This window comes from Pseudophryne corroboree, chromosome 9 (genome assembly GCF_028390025.1).
Source record: "Pseudophryne corroboree isolate aPseCor3 chromosome 9, aPseCor3.hap2, whole genome shotgun sequence".
Taxonomy (NCBI): domain Eukaryota; kingdom Metazoa; phylum Chordata; class Amphibia; order Anura; family Myobatrachidae; genus Pseudophryne; species Pseudophryne corroboree.
The window spans coordinates 350642366-350662499 of record NC_086452.1 but is presented as its reverse complement, the minus strand read 5'-3'; the positions used below and the strand labels follow the sequence as shown (position 1 = coordinate 350662499).

Below are 20134 nucleotides of genomic sequence, written 5' to 3'. Positions count from 1 at the left end.
CACATACTTACCTATGTTCCCACGAGGCTCGGTCCTCTTCTCCATGTAGAATCCTAGGGGTACCTGTGAAAAAAATTATACTCACATAATCCAGTGTACCTTCTGTTCTTTGTATAATTCACGTACTTGGCAAAATAATAAAATGGAAACCCGACCACGCACTGAAAGGGGCCCCATGTTTACACATGGGACCCCTTTCCCCGACTGCCAGGACCCCCCCTGACTCGTGTCAAAGAGGGTCCCTTCAGCCAATCAGGGAGCGCCACGTCGTGGCACTCTCCTGATTGGCTGTGTGCTCCTGTAGTGTCTGTCAGGCAGCACACGGCACAGATACAATGTAGCGCCTATGCGCTCCATTGTAGCCAATGGTGGGAACTTTGCGGTCAGCGGTGAGGTTACTTTCGGCTTGATTGAAGGGGTCCCCACTCCTCCAGGGTACCCCTGCCAGGGGTGACTAGTTGGGGCTTTAATGGCACGGCTGCAGGGACCGATATCAAAGTGTCCCCCGGCTGTGGCATTATCTCCCCAGCTAGTGGAGCCCGGTGCTGGTTTCAAAAATACGGGGGACCCCTACGATTTTTGTCCCCCGTATTTTTGGAACCAGGACCAGGCGCAGAGCCCGGTGCTGGTTGATTAAATATGGGGGAACCCCTGTCATTTTTCCCCCCCATATTTTTTCAACCAGGACCGGCTCAAAGAGCCCGAGGCTGGTTATGCTTAGGAGGGGGGACCCCACACAATTTTTTATTCAGATTTTACACTAAACAGACCCTTTCCCATAGATAACCATGCACAGATCTCACTGATCCGTGCATGGTTATCCAAACTCGACTGGAAAAAGCAGGTCTATTTTATTGCTGCTTTTTTTAACGAATCGAAAAAAACCAGACCCGCACTTGAGCACTCAGAAACTAACACCCAAATACGAATGAATAGTGAATGCCCGTGTTCTATGAAATAACAGCCGCGTTTGACCGATGGTCTATTCATTCGTATTTCTGAACGTTGTCATTCAAACCATTACGAATAGTCCAAACACTGCCGAGATTGGTGCTTAGTGAATTCCCGGATTGGGACTTAGAAAAAAAACCACAAATCGGCCAAACTCAGATTTTTAGTAAATACTGGCCACAGAGTCCCAAAATGCAGTTTGCACAGTGTGTCAGCAGGTTTCCACTTTCAAACATTTCCTTCATTAAATGAAAATGTGCCTCTCTCCCTGTTTGGTAAAGGGGTGTAACATTAGCTAACATGATATTATGGGGGGAATTCAATTGTTTGAAAAGTTGGTTGGGTGTCTATTAGATAGGAAAAAACAGACACCCAACTGACTTTTCATTTGAATATCCCCCTATCTGTCTATAAGCTTAAACATCACTACAACCTCTTGATCAACAGCATCTGTAATAGGATAAATGGATCCCAGCTTCAGTCTCATTGTGTCTCACAGGGACTCCTGGACGCCCCGGTTTGGATCCTGCTGGATGATGATCTTCGGATTTTTTTCTACCAAACAACATTTGACAGTGAAAGGATTCCTCGAGCCTTACGCAGGCTGCGGCCACAGACACGGAAAATGTAGGTTTTTAATCATTCACAAATTGCACTCAAAATATAAAAGCTTGTTGTTATATTGGGGATGTCATAATATACATTCTGCACTTAGGTCAAGGCACATTCATATGCTCAGCTTTTGGTCTGCCAATATATTTGATGTAGACTAATAAAGTGGAACCAGATGTATTATTATATAGAATTTGCCGGGTGTAGTACTGCTGACCGGCGGTCAGGAGACCGCCGGTCAGCTTACTGACGCTGGGATCCCGGCGGGGAGGGGCGAGTGCAGCAAGCCCCTTGCGGGCTTGCTGCGCTCGCCACGCTGCGGTCGCCACGGGTTCTATTCCCACTCTATGGGTGTCGTGGACACCCACGAGTGGAAATAGTCCCTGTTGGTCGGCATGCCGACCATCGGGATAGTGAGCCGTCGGGCTGGTGGAGGAGGTCATGTGACTGTCGGTCAGCTGACCGGCAGTCACATGAATACCACCCCAATTTGCCATGTGGCTATTATTTGGCTTATCCGATGCGCAACCAGATCTCTAAGTAAGTTGAACGTGTGTGTAGTTAAATTAAACCAGGCTTTGTGTCAATATCATACAATGGGCCTGCTTCATGTTCGTAAGTAAAGCAAAAAAAGCAAGCAACTGGGCAAAACAATGTTGCACTGCAGAAGTGGCGTCATGAGGTGGGTGCGGGGGGTGCGGCCCGCACCCGGGTGTCACCCGTCAATAGGGTGACACCAAAACGAGCCGCACACTCACACGCACCCCCATCCCCTGACATGAAAATGCCTGGTCCACGGCTGCGTCCACACCCCCTCCTCCCAGGCCCCGCCTCCTAAAGCCCGACACTCTCACCTGTCAGTGAGATCAGCAGGCAGCAGCCACAGACCCGTGCAGGCAGTGCACTGGTCACCCCTCCCCTCTCCTCCAGCGTCCACTTTCTCCTCACTTCGGGTCCTGACTGAGCCTGACACATGCAAGCTCCGCCCCCAGACTGTAACTACACGAGCATGTAGTTGTTGCTGATGTTGCTACATGATGCCAGGTAACTTCTATAGTGGCTCTCCATGTCCATGATGAGCAGAATCGATTTCTGATGTGTGTATGTGTCTGTATGGTGGTGAATGTGGGATGTATAAATTGTTGGATTACTGAGTGCTGTGGGGGATGGGGGATGGGGGCTAATTTGGGCTGTGTGAGCGTACTATGGGTGCAGTTCGAGTGTAGTATGGGTGCTGTGTGACATAGTATGGGTGCTGCTGTGTGAGTGTAGTATGGGTGCAGTTTGAGTGTAGTATGGGTGCTGCTGTATGACGTAGTATGGGTGCTGCTGTATGACGTAGTATGGGTGCTGCTGTATGACGTAGTATGGGTGCTGCTGTGTGAGTGTAGTATGGGTGCTGTGTGAGCGTAGTATGGGTGCTGCTGTGTGAGCGTAGTATGGGTGCTGCTGTGTGAGTGTAGTATGGGTGCTGTGTGAGCGTAGTATGGGTGCTGCTGTGTGAGTGTAGTATGGGTGCTGCTGTGTGAGCATAGTGTGGATGCTGTTTGAGCATAGTATGGGTGCTGCTGTGTGAGCGTAGTGTGGATGCTGTGTGAGCATAATATGGGTGCTGCTGTGTGAGCGTAGTATGGGTGCTGATGTGTGAGTGTAGTGTGGATGCTGTGTGAGCATAGTATGGGTGCTGCTGTGTGAGCGAAGTATGGGTGCTGCTGTGTGAGCGTAGTATGGGTGCAGTTTGAGTGTAGTATGGGTGCTGCTGTATGAGCGTAGTGTGGATGCTATGTGAGCGTAGTATGGGTGCTGCTGTGTGAGTGTAGTATGAGTGCTGCTGTGTGAGCGAGTGTAGTATGGGTGCATTTGAGTGTAGTATGGGTGCTGTGTTACGCAGTATGGGTGCTGCTGTGTGAGCGTACTGTGGATGCTATGTGAGCGAAGTATGGGTGCTGCTGTGTGAGGGGAGCGTTATGTCAGCTGATAGGGTGGGTGGATCAATGTGCTAATGGGTGTTGCAGTGATCGTGCACAGAAAAAAAAATTGTGGGTCCCAGGGACTCCTCACTTTAAAAAATTGGGGTCCTACTCAACTATTTCTGTGTCCTATCACATATTATGGGGTGTGAGGGCAGGCAGTACTGGGGGTTTTAAGGGGGTAAGGGTAGATAGAAGTTTGGGCAGTACTAGGGGAATGGAGGCGGGTAGGGATAGGAAATACTTGGGCAGGGGGGTTAAGCAGGCAATAGGATCTCTGTGACATTGCACTGGGTGTATACATATTATGATACTGGGTGTATATTATACACACACACACATTTATATATATATATATATATATATATATATATATATATATATGTAGCATATGGTTCGACACTCCGTTAAACAGAAAAACTGTGTCCGGTGCCCTCACAAACTATATTCATAGCATATTCAAAACAGTGCGGCACTTCTGGCTATAGACAGACGACACTTGACACAGGCAGTGGGAGAGCGATTCTCCTACTGCCCAGAGCAGTAAGGGGGAGCCGGCGTTGGGGAATAATCAGGGGTAGTGGGAAGCAATGCTCCCGCTTCCCGTAGTTTTTGCAATAATGTTTAGGCCGCTAGCGGGTGTGTGTGTATGCAGCATCCATGACTGTTGGCATAGCTATGGATTTTGGGCCTAATTCAGCATCAGTAGTAGTTTTGCTAAAAGTAGCAAAACTACAACTGCTTTCTCTAGCATGAGGGGGGGCCGTCCAGCACAGGGCAAGGCCGCCCCACATACCAGGACCGCTCCCCCGCTGATAAGCAAGCGCATTGCTATACAGAGATGCGCTCGCATTTTAAGGGTAGCCCCCTGCCTCCGCAGTCTAGCTGTGAAGGCAGTCGACAGGCCGCCATCTTTTGGGTCACAGCGGCTGCATGACGGAATGGTCCGAAAACATTGACTCCCCATCACCACGGCCCCCTCCCCCCCCCTTCACCAGAATTCCGTGTGGTGTGATAGGGGAGGAGGTCCATGGGGGGTGACACCATGAATTACCACACCGGGTGACACCAACGCTAGTGACGCCTCTGCACTGCAGTTCTTCAAGTGGTCCTAAAAAGGTGGTGGAACTTGCCCTCTACCCCGCACCCCCCGTGGGTGCCACATCACTGGCCCCTCCCCTATAACTCACCTGGCAGAAGTCACACCCCTAGCCCTTCCCTCCTTGCAAAACGATGAATCTTCTGCTGCTCCGCTCTATCAGTCCCTCCATTGACTGCCTGTATGTTATCGATTTCCGTATAAAACCCTTCTACTGACACATAATTCTGTTAACAAAACTACACCAACATACATCTCTTCTTATTATAATATTTCCCAGCTCTGCCCATCTGTTATGCAGAAGATCTGTGTCTCTCGTATACACGCATTACTTACTCACAGTAATGGTTACAGGACTAATTAACAGTGTTCCCTAAGAATTCACTTCTTCAGGCAGCTTATCATATTTCACATACTGTAGCTTGTCCTTCACACAGGTTACCTCACACAGCTCTTCCCTCTCACATAGATTATTCCTCACACAGGTTATACCTCACACAGGTCTCCCACTGACACAGCTCTCGCCCTGATACTTACTGCGTATCCCTCACACAGGTCTCGCCCCGACACCGCATATACCTCACATAGCTCTCCCCCTCACATAGATTATACCTCACACAGCTCTCCTCCCGACACCGCTCATACCTCACACAACCCTCCCCCAAAACAGCTCTCCCCCTGACAGAGCTCAACCCCTTACACAGCTTATCTCTCACATAGCTCTCCCCGACTCCATTTATCCTTCACACAGCTCCTTCCTTGACACCGCTTATCCCTCACACAGCTCTCCCCAATACAGCTTACCCCCTGACCCCACTTATCCCTCACACAGCTCTCCTCCTAACCCCACTTATCCCTCACACAGTTCTTCCCCTGACACAGCTCTCCCCCTGACACCACTTATCCCTGACACAGCTCTCCCCCTGAAACAGCTCTTCCCCTGACACCAATTATCCCTCACACAGCTCTAACCCTGACACAGCTCTCCCCCTGACACCACTTATCCCTCACACAGTTCTTCCTCTGCCACAGCTCTCCCCCTGACAACAATTACCCCTCACATAGCTCTTCCCCTGACACAGCTCTCCCCCTGACATAGCTCTCCCCCTGACACCAATTATCCCTCACAACTCTTCCCCTGACACCACTTATCCCTCACACAGTTCTTCCTCTGCCACAGCTCTCCCCCTGACAACAATTACCCCTCACACAGCTCTTCCCCTGACACAGCTCTCCCCCTGACATAGCTCTCCCCCTGACACCAATTATCCCTCACAGCTCTTCCCCTGACACCACTTATCCCTCACACAGTTCTTCCTCTGCCACAGCTCTCCCCCTGACAACAATTACCCCTCACACAGCTCTTCCCCTGACACAGCTCTCCCCCTGACATAGCTCTCCCCCTGACACCAATTATCCCTCACAGCTCTTCCCCTGACACCACTTATCCCTCACACAGTTCTTCCTCTGCCACAGCTCTCCCCCTGACAACAATTACCCATACTTGCCTACCTGACCCTCTCCATGAGGGAGAAAATGCTCTGTTCCTGGACTTTCCTGGTAATGTATGATTGCCATCACCTGTGGTGAAACACCTTTCTTATCAATTACCTAGCTCACCACAGGTGATGGCAATCATACATTACCAGGAAAGTCCAGGAACAGAGCATTTTCTCCCTCATGGAGAGGGTCAGGTAGGCAAGTATGCAATTACCCCTCACACAGCTCTTCCCCTGACACAGCTCTCCCCCTGACACAGCTCTCCCCCTGACACCAATTATCCCTCACAGCTCTTCCCCTGACACCACTTATCCCTCACACAGCTCTAACCCTGACACAGCTCTTCCCCTGACACCACTTATCCCTCACACAGTTCTTCCTCTGCCACAGCTCTCCCCCTGACAACAATTACCCCTCACACAGCTCTTCCCCTGACAACAATTACCCCTCACACAGCTCTTCCCCTGACACAGCTCTCCCCCTGACATAGCCCTCCCCCTGACACCAATTATCCCTCACAGCTCTTCCCCTTGACACAGGTTATCAGTGATACCTCATGTGTATCTTTCTTGCAGCATGTCTTCCCTAATGTGTTGTACCCCATACAGTGTATCTTCCTTCATGTGCCCCCCCTCATCCAGCCTGTCTTCCTTCATGTGCAACCCCCCCAGCGTGTCTTACCTCATGTGCCTCCCCCATACAGTGTATCTTCCTTCATGTGCCACTCCCTAGCGTGTCTTCCCTCATGTGCCCTCTCTTTCTTACTTCTTTCTTGCACTCCAGTACATCACATGGTGTCCGTGTGGGTTCACCTGTCTCTACTCATATTGACAGCGGCTCCTCTGTGCAGGGCAGGATAGATGGATGCACAATGACTTGCGCCATCTGAGTGGGCACTGGCTGGGGGAGGTGCTGTGGGCTGCATCTCCCACATTGACAGAGTAGGTGGCACTAGACAGTGGGGACTCAACCAGGAACTGCCTGTACAAAGTGACCGGCAAGGTGGGCTGGAAGTAGTGGGACGCATTACACCTCCAAATACAAGTGACCAAACACAGTTTCGCCCCATTCCGGACCACTTTACACCCTGTTGCACTGCAAGTGGGGCAGAGATTTACATTTGGGTGAGGTGTAAAAAAAATTGCAGTGTAAAAATAAAGCAGACAGTATTTATCATGCACAGAGAAAACATAAATGTATTTGCTCCCCTTGCATGGCAACATGGTTTGTTCCAGATACAAAGATACTTGCTTTTTTTTTTGGGGGGGGGGGGGGGCACTGGCAGTGGTGTCATAAGGTGGGTGCGGGGCATGCGGCCCGCACCTGGGTGTCACCATCGGAGGGAGTGACACCAAAGTGCTTGCTCCTCCGCAGTGACAGGTGCCAGGTGCTGCAGTGTGACAGCCTCGTACAGCACCTGGCTCCTGTCATTGATGAGGAGCGAAACCGGCGGAAGAAGATGTCTCCGGGGGCTGCCCAGTACAGCCCTGCATCTCCGGAGATGCTGGGCACGTCCCCGGAGTTACGAGTTCAGGATCCCCGGAAGGCCACGCCCTCTATGCATGTGACGATGCACTCTTATAAGAGACCACGCCCCCTTTCACAGCGAGCGCGCCTACGGTGCGCAGGGAGATCTAGGGTGCGCACCGGGGGACACCACATCCGGTGACGCCTCTGGGCATTGGCATGTAGGCAAACTTCAGTGAAGGCATGTCAATGGATCTGCTAGATATACAGAGCTGTGCATGCTGTACCTGTAATTCTGCCTGGTTTCAGACACATCTTTTGCACCAGGTACATGGGAGATTCATGTGTACTGATGATGATGATGAAGACTATGAAGCCAAGCGTACAATTAGGAGTAAACACGTACACAGAAAGTGCCTGGAGAAAAAGGCACCAGACTCTATATAAGGACCACTCTAACTGATCTTGCTTACATTGGAAAAAAAGCTCTGTACAGAGGAAAGTTTAAACTAAAACTTAGCTTTTATTATCGTATAGTAAAAGTGAGTAGGAGATACTCACATATATTTAAAAGGCGAAATATTACCACAAAGACATACACCAAAACATGTAGTAAAAGAATCGCAGGTTCAAAATATACAATGCTCTATCTGATGCGTGACTCCGCACCTATTGTATTCAATAATATAAGAAGAAAGCAGGCATGGCTTTTAAGACAGTGACTTCCAGATTCTGCTGCCCCGTATTTGCTCACGCATTGGATATGAGGTGAGAGATCTGTACTCGCACCAGCCAATAGAAATTTTAGAGAGACCCAGGTCTTGACACGTGGATTTCGTTTCTGCTGACGGCTGATGGCATGTGCCAGCGCAGCCAATGAGAGAACTACTACACCGCAAATCCCGTGACGGAAATATAAGATACCAAACAATTTGTTTTGCAGACAGAATTGTACGGTTGGGGTTAGATCTAACTTCATTTGAATAACAGTAGTTCTATTATGCACAATTGGTGTCCTGCTGATAATAAGGAGGCAGCGTTTCTGGTACACACAGAATACGTGATGTCCTGCTACTATGGCTTGTGTTAATTCACACCAATTACATCTGACAACACTGATCCATCTGACAGTTATAAAAGCGGCATTCCAAGTATACAAAACGTGATATCCCACTACTATAACTATACATATACTTCTGTACCTGAAAATGAATATATTGCAGATTAATGAAAGACGAGAGCAGGCATGGCTTTAAGACAGTGACTTCCAGATTCTGCTGCCCCGTATTTGCTCACACATTGGATATGAGGTGAGAGATCTGTACTCGCACCAGCCAATGGAAATTATGGGAGATCAACTGGGTCTTGACATGTGGATTTCATTTCTGCTGTCGGCTGATGGCATGTGCCTGCGCAGCCGATGAGAGAACTACTACACCGCAAGAACCCTGTGACAGAAATATAGGATACCGTTCAATTTGTTTTGCAGACGGAATTGTACAATTGCGATTAGATCTAACTTTGATTCTAATATACACAATTGGTGTCCTGCTGATAATATGAAAGCGGCGTTCTTAGTACACACAAAATATGTGATGATCTGCTACTAAGGCTTGTGTTAATTCACACCAATTACATCACTTGGATTGCTTATGTAGCAGAACACTTTTAGCAGAGACATCATTGATCCATCTAACAGTTATGAAAAAGCAGCATTCCAAATATACAAAACGTGATGTCCCACCGTTATGGTTAGTGTAGAATCACACCAATCTCATCAGTTTAATCGCTTATGAGGCAGGACAGTTTTGACAGAGACAATACTGATCAGATGTGTCCACTTGACAACTAGTGCAATTTTATATTACTCATTGCTACTAAAATAGAAATAAAGGATACAGTGTCCTGTGTACTTATGTCACTGTAGAACGTGTTGTATTAATAACCTGCTACTCTTTAGAATAGCTGCGATTGGGTTGTGGGATATAATTCTTTATGTGCCAACAACAGAAATTGTGCAATTTTATATTACTCATTGCTACTAAAATAGAAGTAAACGATACAGGAGCCTATTTATCACCATCCGCATCCAGGATGCGGATGACAGGTGATAAAATCTCCCAAACTCGCACTGCGATAATTGATTACATCACAGGGATGTACCAATTATCGCGTGCAGGGACAGAGCTTGCGGTCAAGCTCTGTCCCTGCGATGGTACTCCGCAGCATCATCGGGGTATTTTTTGGAAAAAATACCCCGATGTGCCGCCCCCGCCGACATCACCGCTACTGCCGTCACCCCCCCCCCTCCTGTCGTGACTACCCCCACGCGCGGTGGACCCCCCCATGGCTGTGTTGTGAGACTGATACAATTCACAGACCACTTAACCTTCAGGCACGGCATTACATTCTGTCAGACATAAACGACATGACTCCTGTATTATAATAATTTTCAGGCACTGAAGTATATTATGTATAATATTGTATATGAAATTTCTCTTGTTGGCACATAAATAATTTTATCCCACATCCCAATCGCAGCTATTCTAAAGAGTAGCTGGTTATTAATACAACACGTTCTACAGTGACATAAGTACACAGGACACTGTATCCTTTATTTCTATTTTAGTAGCAATGAGTAATATAAAATTGCACTAGTTGTCAAGTGGACACATTTGTATCAGTATTGTCTCTGTCAAATCTGTCCTGCCTCATAAGCGATTAAACTGATGAGATTGGTGTGATTCTACACTAACCATAACGGTGGGACATCACGTTTTGTATATTTGGAATGCTGCTTTTTCATAACTGTTAGATAGATCAATAATGTCTCTGCTAAAAGTGTTCTGCTACATAAGCAATCCAAGTGATGTAATTGGTGTGAATTAACACAAGCCTTAGTAGCAGAACATCACGTATTTTGTGTGTACTAAGAACGCCGCTTTCATATTATCAGCAGGACACCAATTGTGTATATTAGAATCAAAGTTAGATCTAATCGCAATTGTACAATTCCGTCTGCAAAACAAATTGAACGGTATCCTATATTTCTATCACAGGGTTCTTGCGGTGTAGTAGTTCTCTCATCGGCTGCGCAGGCACATGCCATCAGCCGACAGCAGAAATGAAATCCACATGTCAAGACCCAGTTGATCTCCCATAATTTCCATTGGCTGGTGCGAGTACAGATCTCTCACCTCATATCCAATGCGTGAGCAAATACAGGGCAGCAGAATCTGGAAGTCACTGTCTTAAAGCCATGCCTGCTCTCTTCTTTCATTAATCTGCAATATATTCATTTTCAGGTACCGAAGTATATGTATAGTTATAGTAGTGGGATATCACGTTTTGTATACTTGGAATGCCGCTTTTATAACTGTCAGATGGATCAGTGTTGTCTCTGCTGAAATTGTTCTGCTACATAAGCAATCCAACTGATGTAATTGGTGTGAATTAACACAAGCCATAGTAGCAGGACATCACGTATTCTGTGTGTACCAGAAACGCTGCCTCCTTATTATCAGTAGGACACCAATTGTGCATAATAGAACTACTGTTATTCAAATGAAGTTAGATCTAACCCCAACCGTACACTTCTGTCTGCAAAACAAATTGTTTGGTATCCTATATTTCTATCACAGGGTTCTTGCGGTGTAGTAGTTCTCTCATTGGCTGCGCTGGCACATGCCATCAGCCGATAGCAGAAACAAAATCCACGTGTCAAGACCCAGGTGATCTCTCTAAAATTTCTATTGGCTGGTGCGAGTACAGATCTCTCACCTCATATTCAATGCGTGAGCAAATACGGGGCAGCAGAATCTGGAAGTCACTGTCTTAAAAGCCATGCCTGCTTTCTTCTTACATTATTGAATACAACAGGTGCAGAGTCACGCATCAGATAGAGCATTGTATATTTTGAACCTGTGATTCTTTTACTACATGTTTTGGTAATTATAGACCAGTTAGTCTTACATCTGTAGTGGGGAAAGTATTGGAAGGTATTCTAAGAGATAGTATTCAGAAGTTCCTTGAAGACAATAAGGTCATTAAAAGGAATCAACATGGATTTGTGAAGGACAGATCCTGTCAAACCAACTTACTTGGCTTTTATGAAACAGTAAGTGCAAACTTAGATCAGGGTAAAGAGGTGGATGTAATCTTTTTAGACTTTGCGAAATCTTTTGACACTGTACCACACATGAGACTTACCTACAAGCTACAAGAAATAGGGCTAGGAAACACAATATGCACTTGGATCAAAAACTGGTTAGATAATAGGGAGCAGCGCGTTGTGGTTTATGGATCTTTTTCAAATTGGACTGAAGTGTTAAGTGGTGTGCCGCAAGGCTCAGTATTAGGACCGCTATTGTTCAATATTTTCATTAATGACCTAACAGAAGGTCTAGAGAGCATGGTGTCAATTTTTGCAGATGATACCAAATTGTGTAAAGTTATAAATACAGAGGGGTATGCTGAGTCGCTTCAGAACGACTTAGTTAAATTAGAAGCATGGGCAGCGAAATGGAGAATGCGCTTCAATATAGACAAGTGTAAGGTAATGCACTGTGGTAACAAGAACAAAAATAACACCTACATACTAAATGGGGTAAAATTAGGGGATTCTGTACTGGAAAATGGTAGAACTATATACACCACAGAAAAGGACTTAGGTGTCCTCATAGATAGCAAACTAAGCAGTAGTACCCAAAGTAGGATTGCAGCAAAGAAGGCTAATAAGATATTAGCATGCATAAAACAGGGAATTGATGCTAGGGACGAGAGTGTTATACTCCTGTTGTATAAATCACTAGTGAGGCCACACCTTGAATACTTGTACAATTCTGGGCACCAAACTACAAAAAGGATATCCTGGAGCTAGAAAAGGTTCAGAGGCGGGCGACCAAACTAATTAAGGGCATGGAGACGCTGGAATACGAGGAAAGGCTTGCAAGGCTAGGCATGTTTACATTGGAAAAGAGGAGACTAAGAGGGGACATGATCAACATCTACAAATATATAAGGGGACAATACACAGATCTTGCGCAGGACCTGTTTTTAGTTAGATCAACACAGAGATCTCGTGGACACTCGCTCAGGTTAGAGGGGAGGAGATTCCGCACAATAAGGCGTAAAGGCTTTTTCACGGTAAGGATGATACGTGTTTGGAATTCCCTGCCTGAGGGAGTTGTAATGGCGGACTCAGTCAACACCTTTAAGAATGGATTAGATAAATTCCTAATGGATAAGGATATCCAGGGTTATGGTGCATAGTCACGCACTATAGTTATTATAAAAAAGAGGGATAAAACGTAACGGCAGACATCAGCATCAGTCAAAATTTTATACCAAATAATCCTGCATAGGAGACCACAAATAGGTTGAACTCGATAGACAAATTGTCTTTTTTCAACCTTAGATACTATGTTACTATGTTACTATGTTACTATGTCTTTGTGTTAATATTTCGCCTTTTAAATATATGTGAGTATCTCCTACTCACTTTTACTATACGATAATAAAAGGTAAGTTTTAGTTTCAACTTTCCTCTGTACAGACCCTTTTTTCCAATGTAAGCAAGATCAGTTAGAGTGCTCCTTATATAGAGTCTGGTGACTTTTTCTCCAGGCACATTCTGTGTATGTGTTTGCTGTTTTACTCTCAGGTAGAACCCCCCAACATCCACCACACTGTGAAATATAGAAAGAAGTTTCCTTATATGTAAATGATAGGGATGAATATGGGTTACTGACCACAAATAACATCATAATTTAGCAAGGGCCTGTGCGGTTGACACACCCATAGTTCTGTACAATTAGGAGTAGTCTGACTGCATGGAGCTCTGGAATTCTGCATTTAGTTTTATGTATGTGATACTTAATCAATATGGCAGAATGTTAAATCTGTACCCCATGAGTTATACAAAAGCCCTTCTCTAACAATATGGTAAAATGCTAAATATTCATTCTTTCTGCTACATGTGGTTGTGGCTGTGTGATACCGTAGGACACAGAATATTGCTTTATATTTATTGGTTCTGCGCCATAAAAGTCATTTTACAGGTCAGCACTGGAAGTGACTTTTTGGGAGGAGTTCTCTAGCTAATATTGTATATTATTTCCTGGCAGTAAGAGGAACTCTGAGCACATTTCAGACATGGACAGACCCCGGGCAGAGGTAAGTCTAGGAGAAATGAGATGTTTAGAATTTGGAATTATGTAGTGATGTAGCCTGTAATTACACAGAAGTCTGTATAGATAAAATGATTCAATAAAGATGTAAGCTCTATTACATAAATGTGGCACCTCCTAAGCACCAGGGTCACCACTTCTCCTGGTTTGCCTTGCTGCATTGACTAATTAAAGCAGTACAGTTTTATGGTTTGACATTGTTACATACCATAACCTCCTTTAATGATTTATATTTATGGGACATTGTGCTAGAAATTGTGGCCATTCAATTTAATGAGCACACTACTGTATTTATAGAGTGAACCTCAAAGCTGAATGTCTCCACTCTGTAAAATCTGTCTCTGTCATCTTTGTATTTAGATCAATCTGTCGTATGTTAGAGACAGGATTGTATATACTGTAGATAGAATGGAAGCCATCTTAGGCATTGATCACATGCTGTACATCCAAACTAGTAACCCTGCGTCTACATATTCATTCCCGGTTGTGGATTATTAGATCTACACTAAAAGGTCTACAGTCCATAGGTCTACCACTTATGGTAGATAGGCATTCGGTTGACTGGGTCAAAAGGTCGACCAGGTCAAAAGGTCGACATAAAATCGGTATATTAAAAAGTCGACAGGGTCAAATGGTCGACATGGAAATGGTCAACACAAAAAGGTACACACTATTGTTTGTTTGTTTTTTGTGTGTTTTCTCACTTTTCTGCCACAAATAAGCCCCATTAGTGTACCGCTTCCCTCACCATGCTTCAAGCAAGGTGCCTCGCTCCACTACCACTGCACTTGGCACAGGTTACTATTCTCAGTCGTAGTCCACGTGGATTGTAAAGTATGAAAAAGTTGCAAAAAAGGAATAAAAAAACCTTGTGTTGATTATATGTGTCGACCATTGTCATGTTGACCTTTTGACACTATCACCTCTTGACCCTGTTGACATTTTAAACAGTCTACCTTTTCATATTGACCTTTTGACCCTGTTGACCTTATGCATGTTTACCAATAGTGGTTGCCCTATTGACTGTAGCCCTTTTTAGTGTAGCTCTATAGACCGGATACCTTCATGCTCATATCCAAAAATCTCTATTCATTTTACTGGGGGAAATACGGTTTATGGCTGTTACGTAGTCTCCGGTAATGGGATTTGTGTCTCCTGGGAAGACGTTTTTTTAGTACTGTACTATGTACACAGTGACAATCGTACAGGGCCTCTGACACAGTAATTGGTGTAACTGGCTGTATAAACATTATTAGGATACAAACTTCACATACTGGATATAAGTAAAACTGATTACGAGGTCATCTCATAATCCATTTTTGTCAGTGAAGACATATACCTGTTTCTGATACAGGTATATGTGTATTGGTGTTGACAAATCATTGGCCCTCATTCCGAGTTGTTCGCTCGCTAGCTGCTTTTAGCAGCATTGCACACGCTAGGCCGCCGCCCTCTGGGAGTGAATCTTAGCATTGCAGAATTGCGAACGAAAGATTAGCAGATTTGCGAATAGAAATTTCTTAGCAGTTTCTGAGTAGCTCCAGACTTACTCAGCCATTGCGATCAGTTCAGTCAGTTTCGTTCCTGGTTTGACGTCACAAACACACCCAGCGTTTGCCCAGACACTCCCCCGTTTCTTCAGACACTCCCACGTTTTTCCAAAAAATGCCAGCGTTTTTTTGCACACTCCCATAAAACGGCCAGTTTCCGCCCAGAAACACCCACTTCCTGTCAATCACACTACGATCACCAGAACGATGAAAAATCCTTGTTATGCCGTGAGTAAAATACCTAACTTTTGAGTAAAATAACTAAGTACATGCGCTCTGCGACCCTTGCGCATGCGCAGTAAGTGACTAATCGCAATATAGCGAAACTCGGCAACGAGCGAACAACTCGGAATGAGGGCCATTGTCTCATACTTCCGACCTAACCCTCCCTAAAAAAAATTATTAGTGAGTGGTGCATTGTTTATTTCGGCAGTTCTATTTACAGTGGTCTAGAGAAGCTATAATTATGTCTCTTCCAATATGATATTATGTATTTACAAAGATGTATGTATCTCTATAATTCCCCAATAACTCTTTCACCATTCTTAGGCTCTCTTTGACTTTAAAGGGAACGCTGCCCAAGAGCTGAACTTTAAGAGTGGAGATCTCGTATATCTCCTGAGTCGAGTGAACAGAAACTGGTTGGAGGTGAGAAAGGATGCAGCCAGGACTGCAATATAAACTCATTCAATATATTATAGTCACATGAATATGTTCACATTAATCAAAGCATTAATCATCATGAAACAATTGTGCAATGAGTTTTTTTGTTTGTTTTAAATTCTCATTGTATTCTATAACAATTTTTTCAGGATTCATCACGGCCCTATCATAAAATTATCACTCCCGAAAGACTGGACTTTTGTCAAAGTCAGTTTTTTGTAGAGATGTGCGGCGGGCACTTTTCGTGTTTTGGTTTTGGTTCTAATTCCCGCTCGTGTTTTGGTTTTGGGTTGGTTTTGCCAAAACCACCCTTTCGTGTTTTGGTTTTGGTTTTGGATCTGGATGATTTTTAAAAAGAAGCATAAAAACAGCTAAAATCACAGAATTTGGGGGTAATTTTGATCCTACGGTATTATTAACCTTAATAATATTAATTTCCACTCATTTCCAGTCTATTCTTAACACCTCACACCTCACAATATTGTTTTTAGGCCAAAAGGTTGCACCGAGGTGGCTGTATGACTAAGCTAAGCGACACAAGTGTGCGGCACAAACACCTGGCCCATCTAGGAGTGGCACTGCAGTGTCAGACAGCATGGCAGATTTAATAAATAGGCCCCAAACAGCACATGATGCAAAGAAGAAAAAGCGGTGCACCGAGGTTGCTGTATGACTAAGCTAAGCGACACAAGTGTACGGCACAAACACCTGGCCCATCTAGGGTTGGCACTGCAGTCCCACTGTACTTATGGCGGATACTGGATGCACGTCTAACACCAGCATAGTTGTTATGGCCTCTGTTATGGCCTGGACATATAAGGCAGTATCATGGACTTTACTTATACGCCAGTACCACTGTAATTATACGGCAGGAACACTGGAATTATACGGCAATATCACTGGAATTATACGGCAATATCACTGGAATTATACGCCAGTATCACAGGAATTATACGCCAGTATCACAGGAAGTATATGCCAGTATCACAGGAATTATACGGCAGTATCACATGAATTATACCCAGTATCACAGGAATTTGTTAGGTTCCTGGTGCTCAGAACAAGGGAGATGTTATGAAGTGAGTCCAGAGCACCAGGACGTAATACTGGATTTGGAGAAATGGAACGGGAATAGCCCCTGGCACCCTACCTCCGTTGTTTTACCCGTGTTGTCAATTCACACTTGCAGGACTATGGTTTCTTGGGCCCATGGCAGCCGCGTTTGAAGGGCGGATTAGGTCTGCCCAACTCCGATGCCCCCTCAGGTCTTAAAGAGAGACAAAGCGTGAACTGAGACAGGGTAATAACAAGGGGCCCTCTAACTGAAACAACCAAAGCCAGGGGCTACTAACTAGCCTAAAACTAAATGTATGTGCGGCTTGCCGCCAAAGGAAAAGAACAACAAAGGAAATGCTGACCACACGCCGACACAATACTTTTGTGTACCGGCGGTGACAGCATAAGCAGAACCCTCTGCAAAACACCAGTGACAGATACAACCAAGGAATACAGCGGCCTAGGCCGAGGGACGCGGCAAAGCCGCTACTCACGGAACCGGTACAAATACTGGCAAACGGACAGGAACCCCCAATGCTGCCAACACAGACTCTCAGAACTGGAGGACAGGCAGAATCCCAAACGACAGACCGGTGGACACCAAGAAGCCAGAAACTCGACCAGGCATAGGCAAAGCCACAGGACTTCAGGACAGGAACGCTTCACGGCAGGACACGGGATAAGACACAGGAATCGACACAGGGACTGACACAGGAATCGACACAGGAAGCAGCTTGACAGACACTGCTAGACAGGAGCTCAGCTTCAGAACCTCCACAAATGCTATGCCTCTTAAGTTCTTTCCTGGGGAAGCGACCTCTAGACCCTTCTTTGAGGCTGCGTCTCTCGAGACCCCACTTGGGGATATTACTTCAAAGATCCCTTCTGGGGTTTTACTTCTCGAGTTCCCTTCTAGAACTATGGTTTCAGATCCCCTTTCTGGGGTTGCGCTTTTCAAGTCCCTACCTGGGGTAACAGCTTCTGAGACCCCTTCTGGTAAGGACACCTGAGCTATAAAATTTGACGTCCCTCTATAACCTAGAGCATCGGGTACCGCTCCAGCGCCCTGGGCATCGGGTACCGCTCCAGCACTCTGGGCATCGGGTACCGCTCCAGCACTCTGGGCATCGGGTACCGCTCCAGCACTCTGGGCATCGGGTACCACTCCAGCACTCTGGGCATCGGTTACCGCTCCAGCACTCTGGGCATCGGGTACCGCTCCAAGATCCTGAGCATCGGGTACCGCTCCAAGATCCTGAGCATCGGGCACCACTCCAGGACCCTGGGCATCGGGCACCACTCCAGGACCCTGGGCATCGGGCACCACTCCAGGACCCTGGGCATCGGGCACCACTCCAGGACCCTGGGCATCGGGCACCACTCCAGGACCCTGGGCATCGGGCACCAATCCAGGGGTGTGCAACTCTGCTTGAACAGGAAAATCAAGAGAGGAGAGAAACATTCTCTTTTGATTCCTGAATCTATAATGGGCCTCCCTTGCCCAAGGACCCCAATTATAGGACAGAGAGCTTTTTAGTGTGGGTTGTGTGACAAGTACCTCTGCCACAGTAGAGACAGGAGTAGGTCTTGTATCCTGACTCAGCTTGGCCAGAGGGCAAGACTTGTCACCACACTTTGGCTTGCGCAACTCACAGGTCTGCAGATAGTGGCCTAAACCCCCACAATATAGGCATAAGTTTAAGTTTCTGCGACGCAGACGCTCCTCTTCTGAGAGCCTGGGCCGCAGAAAACTTTTAAACCTTTTCTCTTCAATTAAACCAGAGGATTCTCTTGTCACCATACTGTGAACAAGAGTCTCTTTAGAGATAGATGTACTCTCAACGACTTCTGGCAAGATGAGCAAGATTTTAGTCAGAAGGTTTTGCAGTTGCTTTAAGGATTGCTGCAAAACTTCTAGTCGCTCAGGTCTCAAAGCACTGAAAGCAGAGTTCAGGGCTGAGAGAGATGCCTGCAGGGCTTGCATAGTAGACATAGGAGGATTTAAAACTAGACAAGACTAGACAAGGCAAGACTAGACAAGGCAAGACTAGACAAGGCAAGACTAGACAAGGCAAGACAAGGCAAGACAAGACAAGGCAAGACTGAATTTTTTTAGACAAAACAAGACTGGATTTTTTTTTTTAAATACCGGACTGGATTCTAAACACCGGACTGGATTCTAAACACCGGACTGGATTCTAAACACCGGACTGGATTCTGCACACTGAATTCTAGACAGGACTGGATTCTAAACACCGGACTGGATTCTGGACACTGAGTTCTAGACAGGACTGGATTTCTAAACACCGGACTGGATTCTAGACTAGACACTGGACTGGGCCAAAAAAGAAAAAGTTTTATTTATTTTTTGTGGTATGGCTGGTGATAATGTTAGGTTCCTGGTGCTCAGAACAAGGGAGATGTTATGAAGTGAGTCCAGAGCACCAGGACGTAATACTGGATTTGGAGAAATGGAACGGGAATAGCCCCTTGCACCCTACCTCCGTTGTTTTACCCGTGTTATCAATTCACGCTTGCAGGACTATGGTTTCTTGGGCCCATGGCAGCTGCGTTTGAAGGGCGGATTAGGTCTGCCCAACTCCGATGCCCCCTCAGGTCTTAAAGAGAGACAAAGCGTGAACTGAGACAGGGTAATAACAAGGGGCCCTCTAACTGAAACAACCAAAGTCAGGGGCTACTAACTAGCCTAAAACTAAATGTATGTGCGGCTTGCCGCCAAAGGAAAAGAACAACAAAGGAAATGCTGACCACACGCCGACACAATACTTTTGTGTACCGGCGGTGACAGCATAAGCAGAACCCTCTGCAAAACACCAGTGACAGATACAACCAAGGAATACAGCGGCCTAGGCCGACGGACGCGGCAAAGCCGCTACTCACGGAACCGGTACAAATACTGGCAAACGGACAGGAACCCCCAATGCTGCCGACACAGACTCTCAGAACTGGAGGACAGGCAGAATCCCAAATGACAGACCGGTGGACACCAAGAAGCCAGAAACTCGACCAAGCATAGGCAAAGCCACAGGACTTCAGGACAGGAACGCTTCATGGCAG

General features: G+C 46.0%; 1 protein-coding gene across 6 annotated transcripts in view; it reads left to right on the top strand.

The window, feature by feature from the left end:
• Positions 1 to 20134, top strand: part of NCF4 (neutrophil cytosolic factor 4) — a 554470-nt gene that overhangs the window by 523514 nt on the left and 10822 nt on the right. For all 6 annotated transcript variants that reach the window (XM_063940668.1, XM_063940669.1, XM_063940666.1 and 3 more), the window contains 3 exons: positions 1451 to 1578; positions 13725 to 13773; positions 15887 to 15985. In XM_063940668.1, the coding sequence (XP_063796738.1) occupies positions 1451 to 1578; positions 13725 to 13773; positions 15887 to 15985 (276 nt within the window). The remainder of the gene's footprint in view (positions 1 to 1450; positions 1579 to 13724; positions 13774 to 15886; positions 15986 to 20134) is intronic.